Below are 13,480 nucleotides of genomic sequence, written 5' to 3' on the forward strand. Positions count from 1 at the left end.
TATGATAATTCTCTCCAGGATGGTGGATATCAGCTTTATTCAGAGCCTTTCAATTTCTGTGGTCATGGGAAAGATTTTAATTTTTAACCATCTTATTTATATTTAAGTTGTATCTTTTTAAAATAAAATAGCTCATTCAGAGAGAATATATACGTAAAGGATAAGGTGCAAAGAATCATATAATGAAATGCCAAATATCAGTTCAAACATTAAGATGCTCTCATTGTATTTTTTTTTCCTTATTTGTCTTGTGGCTGTCATATTGAGGTGGCTGAACAGAGATCCATGATTGCTTTTGTTCTCTTGATCCTGCCCCAAGGTCGGCTCCACTCAAATTTGCACTGGTGCTGTCAGGTCATGCACCCAAGAATAAGACACCAAGCCTTTAATAGCTAAACAGGGTGTGTGTGTGTGTGTGTGTGTGTGTGTGTGTGTGTGTGTGTGTGTTAGGAGTGAGAGCAGGTGTGTGTGTGTGTGTGTGTGTGTGTGTGTGTGTGTGTGTGTGTTTGCATTTTCTTCCAATGTAAAGGTAGGAAAATTGGGCTGGTAGAATATTCTTCTAACCTTGTGATTGATAAGCCTGAGTCCTCTGGAGAAACTAGATTGGGTAAGAGGTGCTACACCCACCGAGGGGGACTAATGTGTAGGTCCACTTAGGGTGTGTGGAAACAGGATCTACTTACTTAACCAGAAAGGGAGGCTGTGAAATACATCCACTTGGGAGAGGAACTGATCCACTTCACTTACTTTGCTCCCTGACCTGGAGCTGATGAAGGACTTTTTAAAAGGTGCGCGTTGCTCTCTTTCTTTTTCCTCAATGCCCAGTGTCCTACACAATCCTAATCCTTTATTGAGATCTTAAGTGTAATTTGAAGATTAAAACCTCCCATTGTAGTTTGCTCTGCTTTCACGCTAATAGTTGATTAGGGCTCTGGGTTAAACTCACTCTAGAAAGAACCAGTTCATATAACTTATGTATTACTGAAACATTTGGTCCAGCTGTCAGAATAATTAAAGGGGCATCGTATACAAAAGACGAAAGGATCAAACAGTGGTGGATGGACACTAATGTTTGTGGAGGGGTATCTGCTGTGCTTTGGGCTGTGACTTCACAGGCATTGGTCCATTTCGCTGTCACAGTACCATCAAACCATTTGCAACTTATGGAACAGCTCGAGGTCAGACAGGAAGGGAAGAATTTGGATTGATGTCTAAACAGTTTTCATCCTGGGAGACTAAAGTGGTGAATCCCAGGCTGTGTAAAGTAAGGAGGAAGAGCAGGAGGAGGAGAAGGAGGAGGAGGAAGGAGCAGTCATCTATTGCAAGAGCCCAAGAAGAAAGGGACTTGCCAAGACCATAGGGAAAATCTTTAAAGATTTATTTTTTTAATTTATTCACTTTACATCCTGATTGCAGCCCCCTTCCTCTCCTCCCAGTCCCCCCTCCCACACCCATCCCCCATTCCCCCCTTTCTTTCTCAAAATTATACGTATGAGTGTGTGCTTATGTGAGTTTATGGACACACATGCATGCAAGTGCCTATAGAGATCAGAAGAAAGTGATGTATTTCTTGAAACTGGAGTTACAGGAAGTTGGAAGCTGCTTGATGACCAAACCTGGGTCTTCTGCAATAGCGAGCTTTTAACTGCTGAGCCATCTCTCCAGATCCATGGAAAAAGTCTTAAATGAGATATAATATGAATGGATATGGGCTGTGAGCTTGGAGATAGTTTTAGTAAGTCCTGTTATTCGTGCTGATCTTGGGTACATCTTCTACCCTCTTTGAATTTCAAATTCCTTCTCTACAAAATGGAGATGATTTGTGTGCTATATCGTTGTTGCTAGAATTAGGGGAAGTGATAAAGAGAAGCTGTGTCTAAATTATCTCTTTTCAAAGGGTGTTTAAATGCTGTTATTCAGTACACAGTTAATGGCCACTAGGCAAGAGTGTCTTTATGCTAACAAGAGCAACCAGGCATCTATGTTGGAGACAAAAATCATGTCTGTTTCTGCGACCATTCTGTCATGAACTCCAAGAAAGAGGAAAATATCCAAGAGGCTTTGACAGGAAAGCAAGGCACCTGTCTTGGATCTGCGCTTGGAACACCTTGGATGTGGAGAGAGGGAGGAGAGAGGGAGGAGCTCTAGCAATTCCATCCATCCTTCCACCCCACAGAGTGGGGCTTTTTCTGGAACACAGCCTGGGTCCTTCATAACCTGGGCAAGTAGGAGGGTCATTGTGAGATTACGTGCGCACAGAGTTTAAGATAAACTGCATAATGTGTGTGAAACTTTAACAGTCACAGGTACACTTGGAGGATCCTCTCAGAAACAACCATCCTCCTTCGCTCTCTCTCTTCTTCACTTCCTTCCTTTGTCTCTGTCTCTGTCTTTCTGACTCTCTCTCTCTCTCTGTATGTGTGTTTGTGTGTGTGTGTGCTCGCGGAAGCACGCATACCAAAATAGGCTTTCACCCACACTTTTTTTGACAGGGTATTTTTCTTTCTCTTTTTTATGTTGTTTTTGGGAACAGAAAGAAGTCGTGGCTTGCTTTTCTAGGACTTTGAATGACAAGGCTTTTTACCCTGTCTTCTTTAAATCTTCTTTATATCTTTAGAAAAATGTTTCAAGTCTAATTCAGTTATTCAACAGCAATGAAGAATTTTGGCTATTTGTACAGAGAAGAAAAGATCTCTGCATGGAAAAGCAGTTACTTTACCTGCTGCATTTAGGATTGCCAAGTTGGTAGTGTCTGATACTGCTCTTGTCCATTAAGTGGATCTGAGTGTTCCTAGTTAAAACAGGCTGCCCAGGGTTCGTCTTCTTAGGATGAACTTTCAGTGAAACACTTAATGTGCTCTTCAAAAGAAATATGCATAAGATCACAGAGCTGTTACGTCAGGATTGACAGACAGTTTTCTACAATTATTTACCAGTGTTTTCTTACCAGCCATTTGACACTTCTGTGATTTAATTTTGTTTTGGTTTTGTTTTTTGTTTTATTTTTTAATGTAATTTTTATTTATTACCATTTATTTACTTTGTATCCCAGCTATAGCCCCCACCCACATCCCCTCCCAGTCCTGCCCTCCCTCCCTCTCATATCACCCATTCCCCTTCCCCAGTCCACTGATAGGGGAAGTCCTCCTCCCCTTCCATCTGACCCTAGCCTATCAGGTGTTATCAGGATTGTCTTTCATAGTCTTCCTCTGTGGCCTGGTAAGGCTGTCTCCCACCTCAGGGGGAAGTGATCAAAGAGCCAGCCACTGAGTTCATGTTAGAGACAGTCCCTGTTCCCCTTATTAAGGAGTCCATTTGGAGACTGAGCTGCCATGGGCTACATCTGTGCAGGGGATCCAGGTTATCTCCATGAATGGTCCTTGATTGGAGTATCAGTCTCAGAAAAGACACCTGGACCCAGATTTTTTGGTTCTATTGATCTTGTGGAGCTCCAGACCCTTCCAGGTCTTTCTATCTCTCCCTTCTTTCATAAGCTTCCCTGCACTCTGCCCAAAGTTTAGCTATGAGTTTCAGCATCCACTTCAATACCCTGCTGGCTAAACTGACCAAACCACAGGGCCCCCTGCTTCTGGAGGGCTATGCCCAGCAAACACAGTATAAGAGCAGCATGGGCAGCCCACTAATCTCAGAACAAGAAACCCAGCAGCAGAGCAGCTGTCTCCAGGACTTCTCCTGGTGAGAGGAGGGTCTCCCTGACGACCAACAACCACAGTTACCACACAGGTCCACATGCCGGAGGTGAGCTGTGGCAATTCCTAAGAAGCACTGGCCATTCAGTGACCATACCCCAAAAGCTCAGGCTTCCTTCGGGAACAACCGTCTTCCTGCCAAGGGGATTCTCCCCACCCCAGGATTCCAGGAGGTATCAGAAACTAACAGCTAACACCTGAGACAGCCAGATGGGTAGAGGCTAGCGTAAAAGTTCAACCAACAAAAGCCAAAGCAATATGGCATCTCCAGAACCCAGTTATCCAGGGGCAAGCAGCCCTGGACACCCTATCATAATTAAAATCCAAGAAGATGACCTTATATCTATGTTTAAGAAGAGGATAATGGAGGAAACAAATAAAATGTGTAAAGAATCAGAGGAAGATAAAGTCAAACAGATTATGACCCTCTGTAAAGAAATGGAGGAAGATAAAGCCAAAGAGAGTATGGACATCCATAAAGAAATACTGGAAGATGCAGCCAAACAGCTTGTGGCCTTCAGAGAGGAAATAATTAAGTCAGTGAAAGAAAGAAAAGAAACAGAGGAATGTTCAAACAAACAGGTGAAGTAACTGGAGGAAAAACAAGAAAATACAGTCAGACAGGTAAAGGAAATCAACAAAACAGTTCAAGATCTGAAGATAGAATTGGAAAAATTAAAGAAAACACAAATGGAGGAATCATGGAGAAGAACTTAGGGAAGAAAACAGGAGCTATAGAGGTAAGCATAACCAACAGACTACAAGAGACGGAAAAAAAATCTCAGGTGTGGAAGATACAATGGAAGAAATCGATATATCCATCAAAGAAAATGTTAAATCTAAAAAATTCCTGACACAGACCATCCAAGAAATCCAAGATAACATGAAAAGACAAAACCTAAGAATAATAGGAATAGAGGAAAAGAAGATTCCTGTCTCCAAGGCCCAGAAAATATTTTCAACAAAATCATAGAAGAAAATTTCCCCAACTTTTTTTTTTTTAAATAAAGAAACCAAAACAAAACTAAATAAATGGAAGTTTCTCAGAGTTCCTTCTTCCTCCAAGATGTTTGGCTCCGAGTTACTGTGGAAACAGACACCTGCTAGCCTGTAGCACTGGGCTTCTGGGGGAAAGAAACGTGGTCATGCTTCTCTGCCAATCAGAAGAACTCAGTTACATAAAACAGAATGATCAGAGAGTGTGTGGGCCCAGGAGGGAAATATGACATGTGTGACTTTCATGGCATAACATGCTATTTCTAAAGTGACAAACTTGTGTGTCCTGTAGCTGTTAACATCGAAAGATACGGCTCCTTACCATATCTTTCTCAGGGCATTGCCATCTTATGTAGCTACTATCTCTGGAATGTGGCTTATTTAAATTTTACACATGCTCCTTGAAAGTTGAGAAAATTTTCTTTAAGAGATCAGAATCGAAACAAAATGCTGAGCGCCTGTGTCAAGTTTAAGAAGAGGAAGTGGTGGTATGTCTTACAAAATGGGGTAGACCCTGGTATTCATTGCTTCATTTTTTTTTTTCTTCTTCTTTGTGAAGCTTCCTGTTTTGGGTTTGATCTTAACCGCCCCTAACATGAAGTGAGAAAAACAGAGATGTTCTTCTGAGATAGGACTGAGGCGTTTCCACTTTACTTCATTTCTTCCTCAGCAGCCTTTGCTTCTCTGTGCATCATAAGCTTGTGTGGTGCTCATGTAGACTATGGCAAGACTACATTGTTCCTCTTCAGGTTCTGTTAACAGCGAGCGCACCATGGCTGAGGCTCTAACCCTCCAGCTCTCCAGAGGGGACATCTGTCCTGGAGAGCTTGCTGGGCCAATGGTACTACAGTTTAAATGCTGCAGTTTAAGCCTTTGTGGGGCCTTTTTCTGGTACAGTGATTGAAAAACATATGCTTATGATTCTTTGGCTAATTAGCCTTCCCGGCCACTTATGAGCCACCTGAAATCAAATTGTTGCCTACCTCATTTTGCTCACCATGGCGTCTGGTTTCTGCCCATGACACTGTGGTGCCTCTGAGTTATCAAATTCACATACTCTCCAAGCCATCCCTCCAGAGCACCTGGTAGCTGTGAGCGGAGCAGCTCTCCAGTGTCTGTAGATGAGAGTCAAGATTCAGGCACGTAGGGGCTTGTACAATCTTACCCACCTTTTTAGAAGAACGCTTGTCTCAGATGCTTTTCTGTTGTCATGATAAAGCAGTGTGATAACTTATGAAAGATAACATTTAACTTTCTATTTTTTCTTTTTATTATTTATTTATTACAATTTATTCACTCTGTGGCCTTGATGTAGGCCCCTCCCTCATCTCCTTTCAGTCCCTCTTCTCCCCCTCTGCCCTTTCCCTAGTCCCCAGATAGGGGAGGTCCTCCTCCCCTTCTATCTGACCCTAGCCTATCAGGTCTCATCAAGGCTGGCTGCATCATCTTCCTCTGTGGCCTGGCAAGGCTGCACCCCACAGGGGGAGGTGATCAGAGAGCCAGCCACTGAGTTCATGTCAGAGACAGAACTGCTCCTCTTACTAGGGAACCCACTTGGACACTGAGCAGCCTATGGGCTTCATCTGAGCAGGGGTTCTAGGTCCTCTCCAAGCATGGTCCTTAGTTGGAGTATCAGTCTCTGCAGGGTCCCCTGGGCCCAGTTTTTTTTTGACTCTGTTGGTCTCCTTGTGCAGTTCCTGTCCCCTCCAGGTCTTTCTAACTTCCTCTTCTTCCATAAGGGTTCCTGCACTCTGCCCAGAGTATGGCTATGAGTCTCAGTATCTCCTTTGATACCCTGGTGGGTAGAGTCTTTTAGTGGTCCCCTGTGAAAAGCTTCTGTCCTGTTCCTTGTCTTCTCCTACTTCTGATGTCTATCCTACTTGTCCTTCTGAATGAGGTTTCAGCCTCTTCCCTAGGGTCCTCCTTGTTTAGCTTCTTTAGGACTATAGATTTTAGTATGTTTATCCTATATTTTATGGCTAATATCTACTTATAAGTGAATGTATACCACATATGTCTTTCTGCTTCTGGGTTACTCACTCAGGATGATCTTTTCTAGTTCCCACCATTTGCCTGCAAATTTCATGATTTCCTTGTTTTTAATTGCTGAGTAGTATTCCATTGTGTAAATGTACCACACTTTCTGTATCCATTTCTCAATTGAGGGACATCTGGGTTGTTTCCAGCTTCTGGTTATTACAAAGCTGCAATGAACATAGTTGAGCAAATGTCCTTATCGAATGGTGGGGCATCTTTTGGGTATATGCCTAGGAGTAATATAGCTGGATCTTGAGGAAGCACTATTCCTAATTTTCTGAGAAAGCACCAGATTGATTTCCAGAGTGGTTGTACAAGCTTACATTCCCACCAGTAATGGAGGAAGATTCCCCTTTCTCTGCAACCTCTCCAGCATGCATTATCCTTTGAGTTTTTGATCTTAGCCATTCTGATGGGTGTGAAGTGAAATCTCAGGGTCATTTTGCTTTGTATTTCCTGAGTGACTAAGGATGTTTAGCATTTCTTTGAGTGTTTCCCTGCCTTTCGATATTCCTCTGTTGAGAATTCTGGTTAGCTCTGTGTACCCCGTTTTTTAATTGGATTATTTGGTTTGTTGGTGTTTAATTTCTTCAATTCTTTATATATTCCGGACATTAGCCCTTAATTTTCATATGCCTGTGAGACTATCATCACCATCAAAGCCATAGAAATATCTGCTACTTCCAAACTCACTTTCTTCCTTTTTTACTATCATGTTGTTGTTGTTGAGTTCTAAGAATACTTAACCAACTTAGTTTGGTGCTACATGCCTTTAATCCCAGCACCTGGGAGGCAGAGACAGGCAGATCTCTGAGTTTCACGTCAGCCAAGGATACACAGAGAGACACTGTCTCAAAAAGCAAACTAATAAACAAACACTTACCTAAGATTGATCTGGTTAACTTTAAGTAGATTTAAGTAGATCGAGATTATTATTAGTTGTGAGCACCATATTATAAATGTCCAGGCCTCCTAACGTGTGTGTTGCTGTCTCACTGCTCTTTTGATTCTCATCTTCCTGATGAGTTGAAATGTTGAACACCTTTTTGCATCCCTGTGGGAAATTTGTATGCACAAGTCTGCCTGATAATGTCTCCTTGAGCTTTGTTATAGTGCCACTATATGATGTGAAATGTTTCGCTTGTTCAAATATTCACAGTGTTTAAGAGAATAAAAATCTCTACCTCAGTAAATGGGGGAAATTGTCCAAATGTAGCATAGCATAGCATTCATTTTAAAAATATTGTAATTAAAAAATTGTTCATGTGAGTGTTTATATGTGTGTATATGCATCACACGCATGCCTAGTGTAGGATCCCCTAAAACTGGAATTACAGGCAGTTGTTAGCCATCATGTGGGCGCTGGGAATCAAAACCAGGTCCTCTGCAAGAGCAGAAAGTGCTCTTAACCACTGAGCCATCTGCCCAGCCCCTGCCACTAATCTGCTGCCTACATAAGCTGTACCACATGAAGGATGCCATGCTTTGGGGAGGTTGCCTCAACCTTAGTTTTCAAAGTTAGCGCCATTATAATTAGGGGCTTTAAAAATAAGAAGCTGTACTGTACTTTATAGTGTTTTTGTAATGGCAGAAAGCTGGAAACTTCCCACATAGTAAATACCCCGTGGTGCAGCTAGGCATAGGTAAAAGTATGATTCATGATTCACTGTAAACAATGAACTATATAATGTGTGCTTAAAAGAGGAGGGGGAGTCTAAATGATATCAGAAGCTGCTGATGTCACATAAAAATGGATAATCTGGGGCCAGGTGTGGTGGCACACACCTTTAATCCCAACACTCTGGAGGCAGAGGCAGTTGGATCTCTGCAAGTTTGGGTCAGCCTGGTCTACAAAGCGAGTCCAAGGCTACACAGAGAGACCCTGTCTCACAAAACCAAAAAACCAAACTCAAATAAAACAATAACAAAACCAAATAAATGAACAAATAAGAGCAGATAATTTGATGTCTGGTGTTCCCGATGAAAGCATATGTCATCAACTATGAAGAAATTTTTAGTAGCCAGAGAAAGGAAATGAACACATGTATAATTTATGACAGGAGAGAATTAGAAAGGTCGGGGCAGAAGCTACAAGCTATGGCTTACTGAAATGGATGATGTATCCACTGGTATTCTCATCTGAGAGAGGAAAAAATTCCATGGATAATGATGTGTCTGTGGCCACTTGACCAATAAATTTAAGAAGCAGAACCTACCAATATTTCTGGTTCACATAACCGCATGTGTTCCATTTGAAAGGACAAGGCACAGTGTCATCAGGGAACAGCAGCTACCATAAAATAGACGACATGAGACGGTACAGATTCCAGCAAAGACCAGACCTTAAAGGGAAGGCAGTGGAAGTATCTTTTCCAAAAGGAGTGTTGAGTAAACTGTTTCTTTGACTAAGAGCAGATTCACGTAACTTTGAGATCAAAAGAACAGGTGACGAGACTTTCATTCCTTCATTCAAGTGAGGTACCTTCTCCACACTCTGTACAGAAGGGCAGAGGCCATCCAAACGGGACCAATGGCACCTGATAGAAGTCCTCCCAAAAACTGTTCTGATCTCTACTTAGAACAAATCAGTGGCTGATATGTGCACCTGGCTTCATAGTTATGCGATCCAGGTAGTCGTGGATGTTGTATAACAGAAGACACCTGGCTTAAAGCTATGTGTCACCATCTTGAAATGTCTAATAATTAATTTTTTTAGCTTGTCTTTTGTTGGGACAATCAAGCATGCACTTGAATGAGAGAAGGAGGCCATGCAGCAGTGGGCACAGGACAGAAAGGGGCCTGCGGCTGTGGCAGGCAGTGTGGCTGCTGAGCCATTGAGCTGGTGGCTTGGTCTCAGCTGCCTGCTTGAGTGTGGTTTGGGGCACTTCGCAGTCCTAAGGCAGTTAGGCCAGGACAAATTGGTGTCATTAAGGGCAGAACTGCTGACACGAATGCAGACAACTTTTTAGTTTGAAAACATTTTAGTAAATTATTACAAAATTGAAGCAAACACAAAGGTTGCAATAAACAGTATTGGAGTTAGAATAATTCCTCAGGGTTTCAATAGCTCCAGTTTTGAAAATTACTACACTCTTACTTGGTCTTGAACCAATTAAATATAAATATTATTGCATTTGACAGAAAAGAATATTTTTCATATGAAGTTTCTGCCCAAGTAAAAATTAACAAGGAAGAACATTTTGCATTGTGTTTTTCCTTGTAGATGGATGTCTGGGCAGTTTCATGTCAACTTGACACAAGCTAAAGTTACTTGAGGGAAAGGAACCTCAGTTAAGAAACTGCCTCCATAAGATTGGTTTGTAGGCAAGCTTCTAAGGCATTTTTATTAGTGATTGATGGGAAAAGAGAGGATCCAGCCCACTGTGGGTGGTGCCATCCCTGGGCTGATGGTTCTAGGTTCTATAAGAAAGAGGGCTGATCAGTGAACAGTGCTGTGGAAGTGTAAACCAAATAAACCCTTTTCTCCCTAAGTCGCTTTGGTCATGGTGTTTCATCACAGCTATAGTGCCTCTAAGATGATTAACATGTAGGAACTGGCTACATAAGCAAGTATTTTGGAGTCAACGCTAAGCTCAAAAGCCTTGTTCTGAGGCTGGCAGTGTCCACAAGCTGCACAAATGTCCCAGGAAACATTAAAATGAATACTAAATGAGTTTGTACTTTGAAATTAAATCTGTGCATGAAACTGACTTGTATAGAGATGAGTCTCTTTAGGAAAAAAAAAACTGTTTAATGAGACTGTTGTATTAACTGTTCCAGGGGAGACCCCAACCAATTGTGCTTCCCCCAGCTAGAGCACCAACAACAGACATAAAGTCATGATTGCATCAAGTCTAGCTTGGTGAACCAGTGAGTTTATTGAGCTGATGACAGCAGTATGGCTGACTCCAAAGCAGTCCCCTTTCCAAAAGGTCCCATCATAGCAGGGGTGAAAACAGACCCACAGCCACACAGACAGAGCATCCCCAACCCCTCCAGTACCTGGGGAGACCACCTCAGCTGGGACACAATTAGAAGAAGCTGGAAGGAGGTGTGGGGGGGGGATGGGTAGCTGGACCTCAAATAGATCCTAATGAGCCCCTCCAACCTCCCCATTAAGGGAATGCCAGCAGGTTCTTCCTGTAGGGCTCTTGTGGGTAATCGCAGCTGCTCTAATAGTAAGAGTGTAATATTAGAGCTAGAGAGATGGCTCAGTGCAAAAGAGCACCGACTATTCTTCTGTAGGACCCTGGTTCAATTCCTAGCACCCATGTGGTGGCTAACAACTGCCTGTAACTCTAGTTCTAGAGAATCTGACACTCTCCTCTGGCCTCTGAAGGCACTGGATGCACAGACATCAACATGCATGCAAACCACCATGCACATAGAATTTTTAAAAAATGTTTTAAAGAACGCATTATGCCTAAAGGACAGTGCTCTACAAAAGAGGCTCATTGGCTCTAGATGTTATATTTTGAAATGATTTTTTTTTTTAGAAATTTACTCTGATATTGTCAACCCTTTTCTCAAAATTAAACATTGCCAAAAATTATTTGCAATTTTATATTTCCCAAGAGCAGCTGACATCATTTTCAATTATGTCAATTAAAAGTGAAATTGCGAAAGTATAAAATTTGATAACCTAATAAATGATTTTTCAAAAAAATGAGTCAGAAAAATCTTATGACCAGGCAAGATGTCACTGCACTATTATTTATTTTATTCTATAAAATTATTATAAAATTTTTACGATTTATATTGTTTCTATTTATTTTGTCTTCATGTGTCACAATTTATTATATTTCATGAGCAATAACAGTTTAAAGGATAAATTTCATATTTTGGCATTTTTATAGTAAATTTTTCTTGCTTTTTAAATAGGCCCCCTACACACACATACACACACACACAAATCTCTTTCTCTTTTCTGTACTGGATTAGGTAGCTATGCAGGAAAGCATCCTGGTGTGATCTGGCGGGGGGGGGGGGGGGGGCTTTTCCAAAGTGGTGACAGAAATCCGAGAGGAACTGTAGTGTTGCTACTTTGGAACTTGGATGAATTAATGATCTAATATGTTGAATAAATAATTCTTACTTCATTGGTTTAGTATTAGCATTTTACATCTGAAAATCCAAGCAAATTATTTGCAGTCATAAAATGAGAAGCAAAGCTGAAATTCTTTTCTCTGTTGGCGAACATTCTTTGTACACAGTCTGTTCTGTGTGTGGCTTGCCGATGTTGAAGATACCTAGGCAAACAAAGTTTCCTTTTTAAGGAGTACAATTCAGGAGACAATGGGAAAACAATAAATTATAATACAGTGTTTTAAGTGTGACTATGGAAGTGTGGACAAGGCACATGCTCTAGAAGTAACCAGAAATCAAAGCAGAGCTTAACCTAGGAGCTAGCTAGAGGGGTCCTGCTCCATTTTTCTGCGGTCATATGTGACCATGTTCTTATTGTCAGCCTTTCGTTTCCTTGCAATTAAATGTGGGAAAGGGTCTGCAGCTGGTGACTGGACACGACCCAACCCTGCTGAGAAGGCTGCTGCCTGCTCCTCCTCTTGGCTTCTCAAGAGCCTGTTTCTGTCTCCCCTCACTCTCCCCTGCATAGATCTCACCCTGGAGACGGTTTGTATTTTCCAAAGTCACTACTAATAATTTTCGGACATATGTGTACACGTGGTTTGCATGTATGTGGGCTCACATACCTGTGGAATTGCACCTGTGGAAGCTCAGGCTGACGTCCAGAGTCGTCTTTGATTGATCTCTCACCTTATTCTGTGGGGCAAGGTCTCTTAATCAAACTCAAGCTCCCTTTTTGGCTCGTCTCTCAGAGCAGGCACGCTTGGGGATTTCCTGTCTCTGCCTTACTGGGCTGGAATTACAAACATGCAGCCACACCCACCCTGCCCTGGCACACTTTCCCTCGGCTCGAAGTGAGCGCTTTAGCCATTTCCCCAGCTCCTAACTGTATGTTACAATTTAATTGAAAAGGCTGTACTTATCCATTCAATAAATTTATTCATTCAATAAATACCACTTCAGTGCCTACCTTACTCAGAAACTTAGTCTGTCCCCTGGGAACTTATCATTTTCATTAGACTTTTCATTCATTTTTTTTCAGTAAACTTTTTCATTAGACTTATCATAGAGAACAATAACATGGTCAAGGCCTGGATTTTGTTCCAGAAAGAGACAGACAGACAGACAGAGACTTATTTTAGTTGAATTTTGCTTATGTTGTACTACTTCTGTTACTTTGTAAGTAAAGACATGTTTGAATATGGAATGATTTTATTTTAGAATTGTGAAAAATGGAAGACGATTACACAGACACAGAAGAAGAAAACGCAGAAGATGATGATGAAAAGAAAGTCGAAACAGAGGAGAAAGACATCTCTTCTGTCATAGTGCCCACAATTAACCTTCGGGAGGAGCGGCTTGTGGATTTAGCTGAAACGCCAGCTTTCATCTGTCTGAATGAGGTATGTTTGTTGTATGTTATTACTAGAGTGGAAACCTAATCTTCACCCACTTAAAAATTCAAAGTCCACATCATTGTTGAAATCCTGTGTTACATGTCTCCTATATATCAGCCTTAATCATATGCACAGGATGAAAGTATTAAAAATGAAATGAACCCTGCTTTTCCTTCTTGACTGATGCAGAGCGTAGGCTCCTTATCTATCTATCTATCTATCTATCTATCTATCTATCTATCTATCTATCTATCT

General features: G+C 41.6%; 1 protein-coding gene across 1 annotated transcript in view; it reads left to right on the forward strand.

Moving 5' to 3' along the window:
* Ccdc146 (coiled-coil domain containing 146) overlaps window positions 1-13,480 on the forward strand; it is a 116,498-nt gene that overhangs the window by 3,090 nt on the left and 99,928 nt on the right. Inside the window, exon 2 of the mRNA XM_055612985.1 lies at window positions 13,050-13,231. Coding sequence (XP_055468960.1) covers window positions 13,061-13,231 — 171 coding nt within the window. The 5' untranslated portion in view covers window positions 13,050-13,060. The remainder of the gene's footprint in view (window positions 1-13,049; window positions 13,232-13,480) is intronic.

This window comes from Psammomys obesus, unplaced genomic scaffold (genome assembly GCF_907164565.1).
Source record: "Psammomys obesus unplaced genomic scaffold, mPsaObe1.curated_primary_1811, whole genome shotgun sequence".
NCBI classification, from domain to species: domain Eukaryota; kingdom Metazoa; phylum Chordata; class Mammalia; order Rodentia; family Muridae; genus Psammomys; species Psammomys obesus.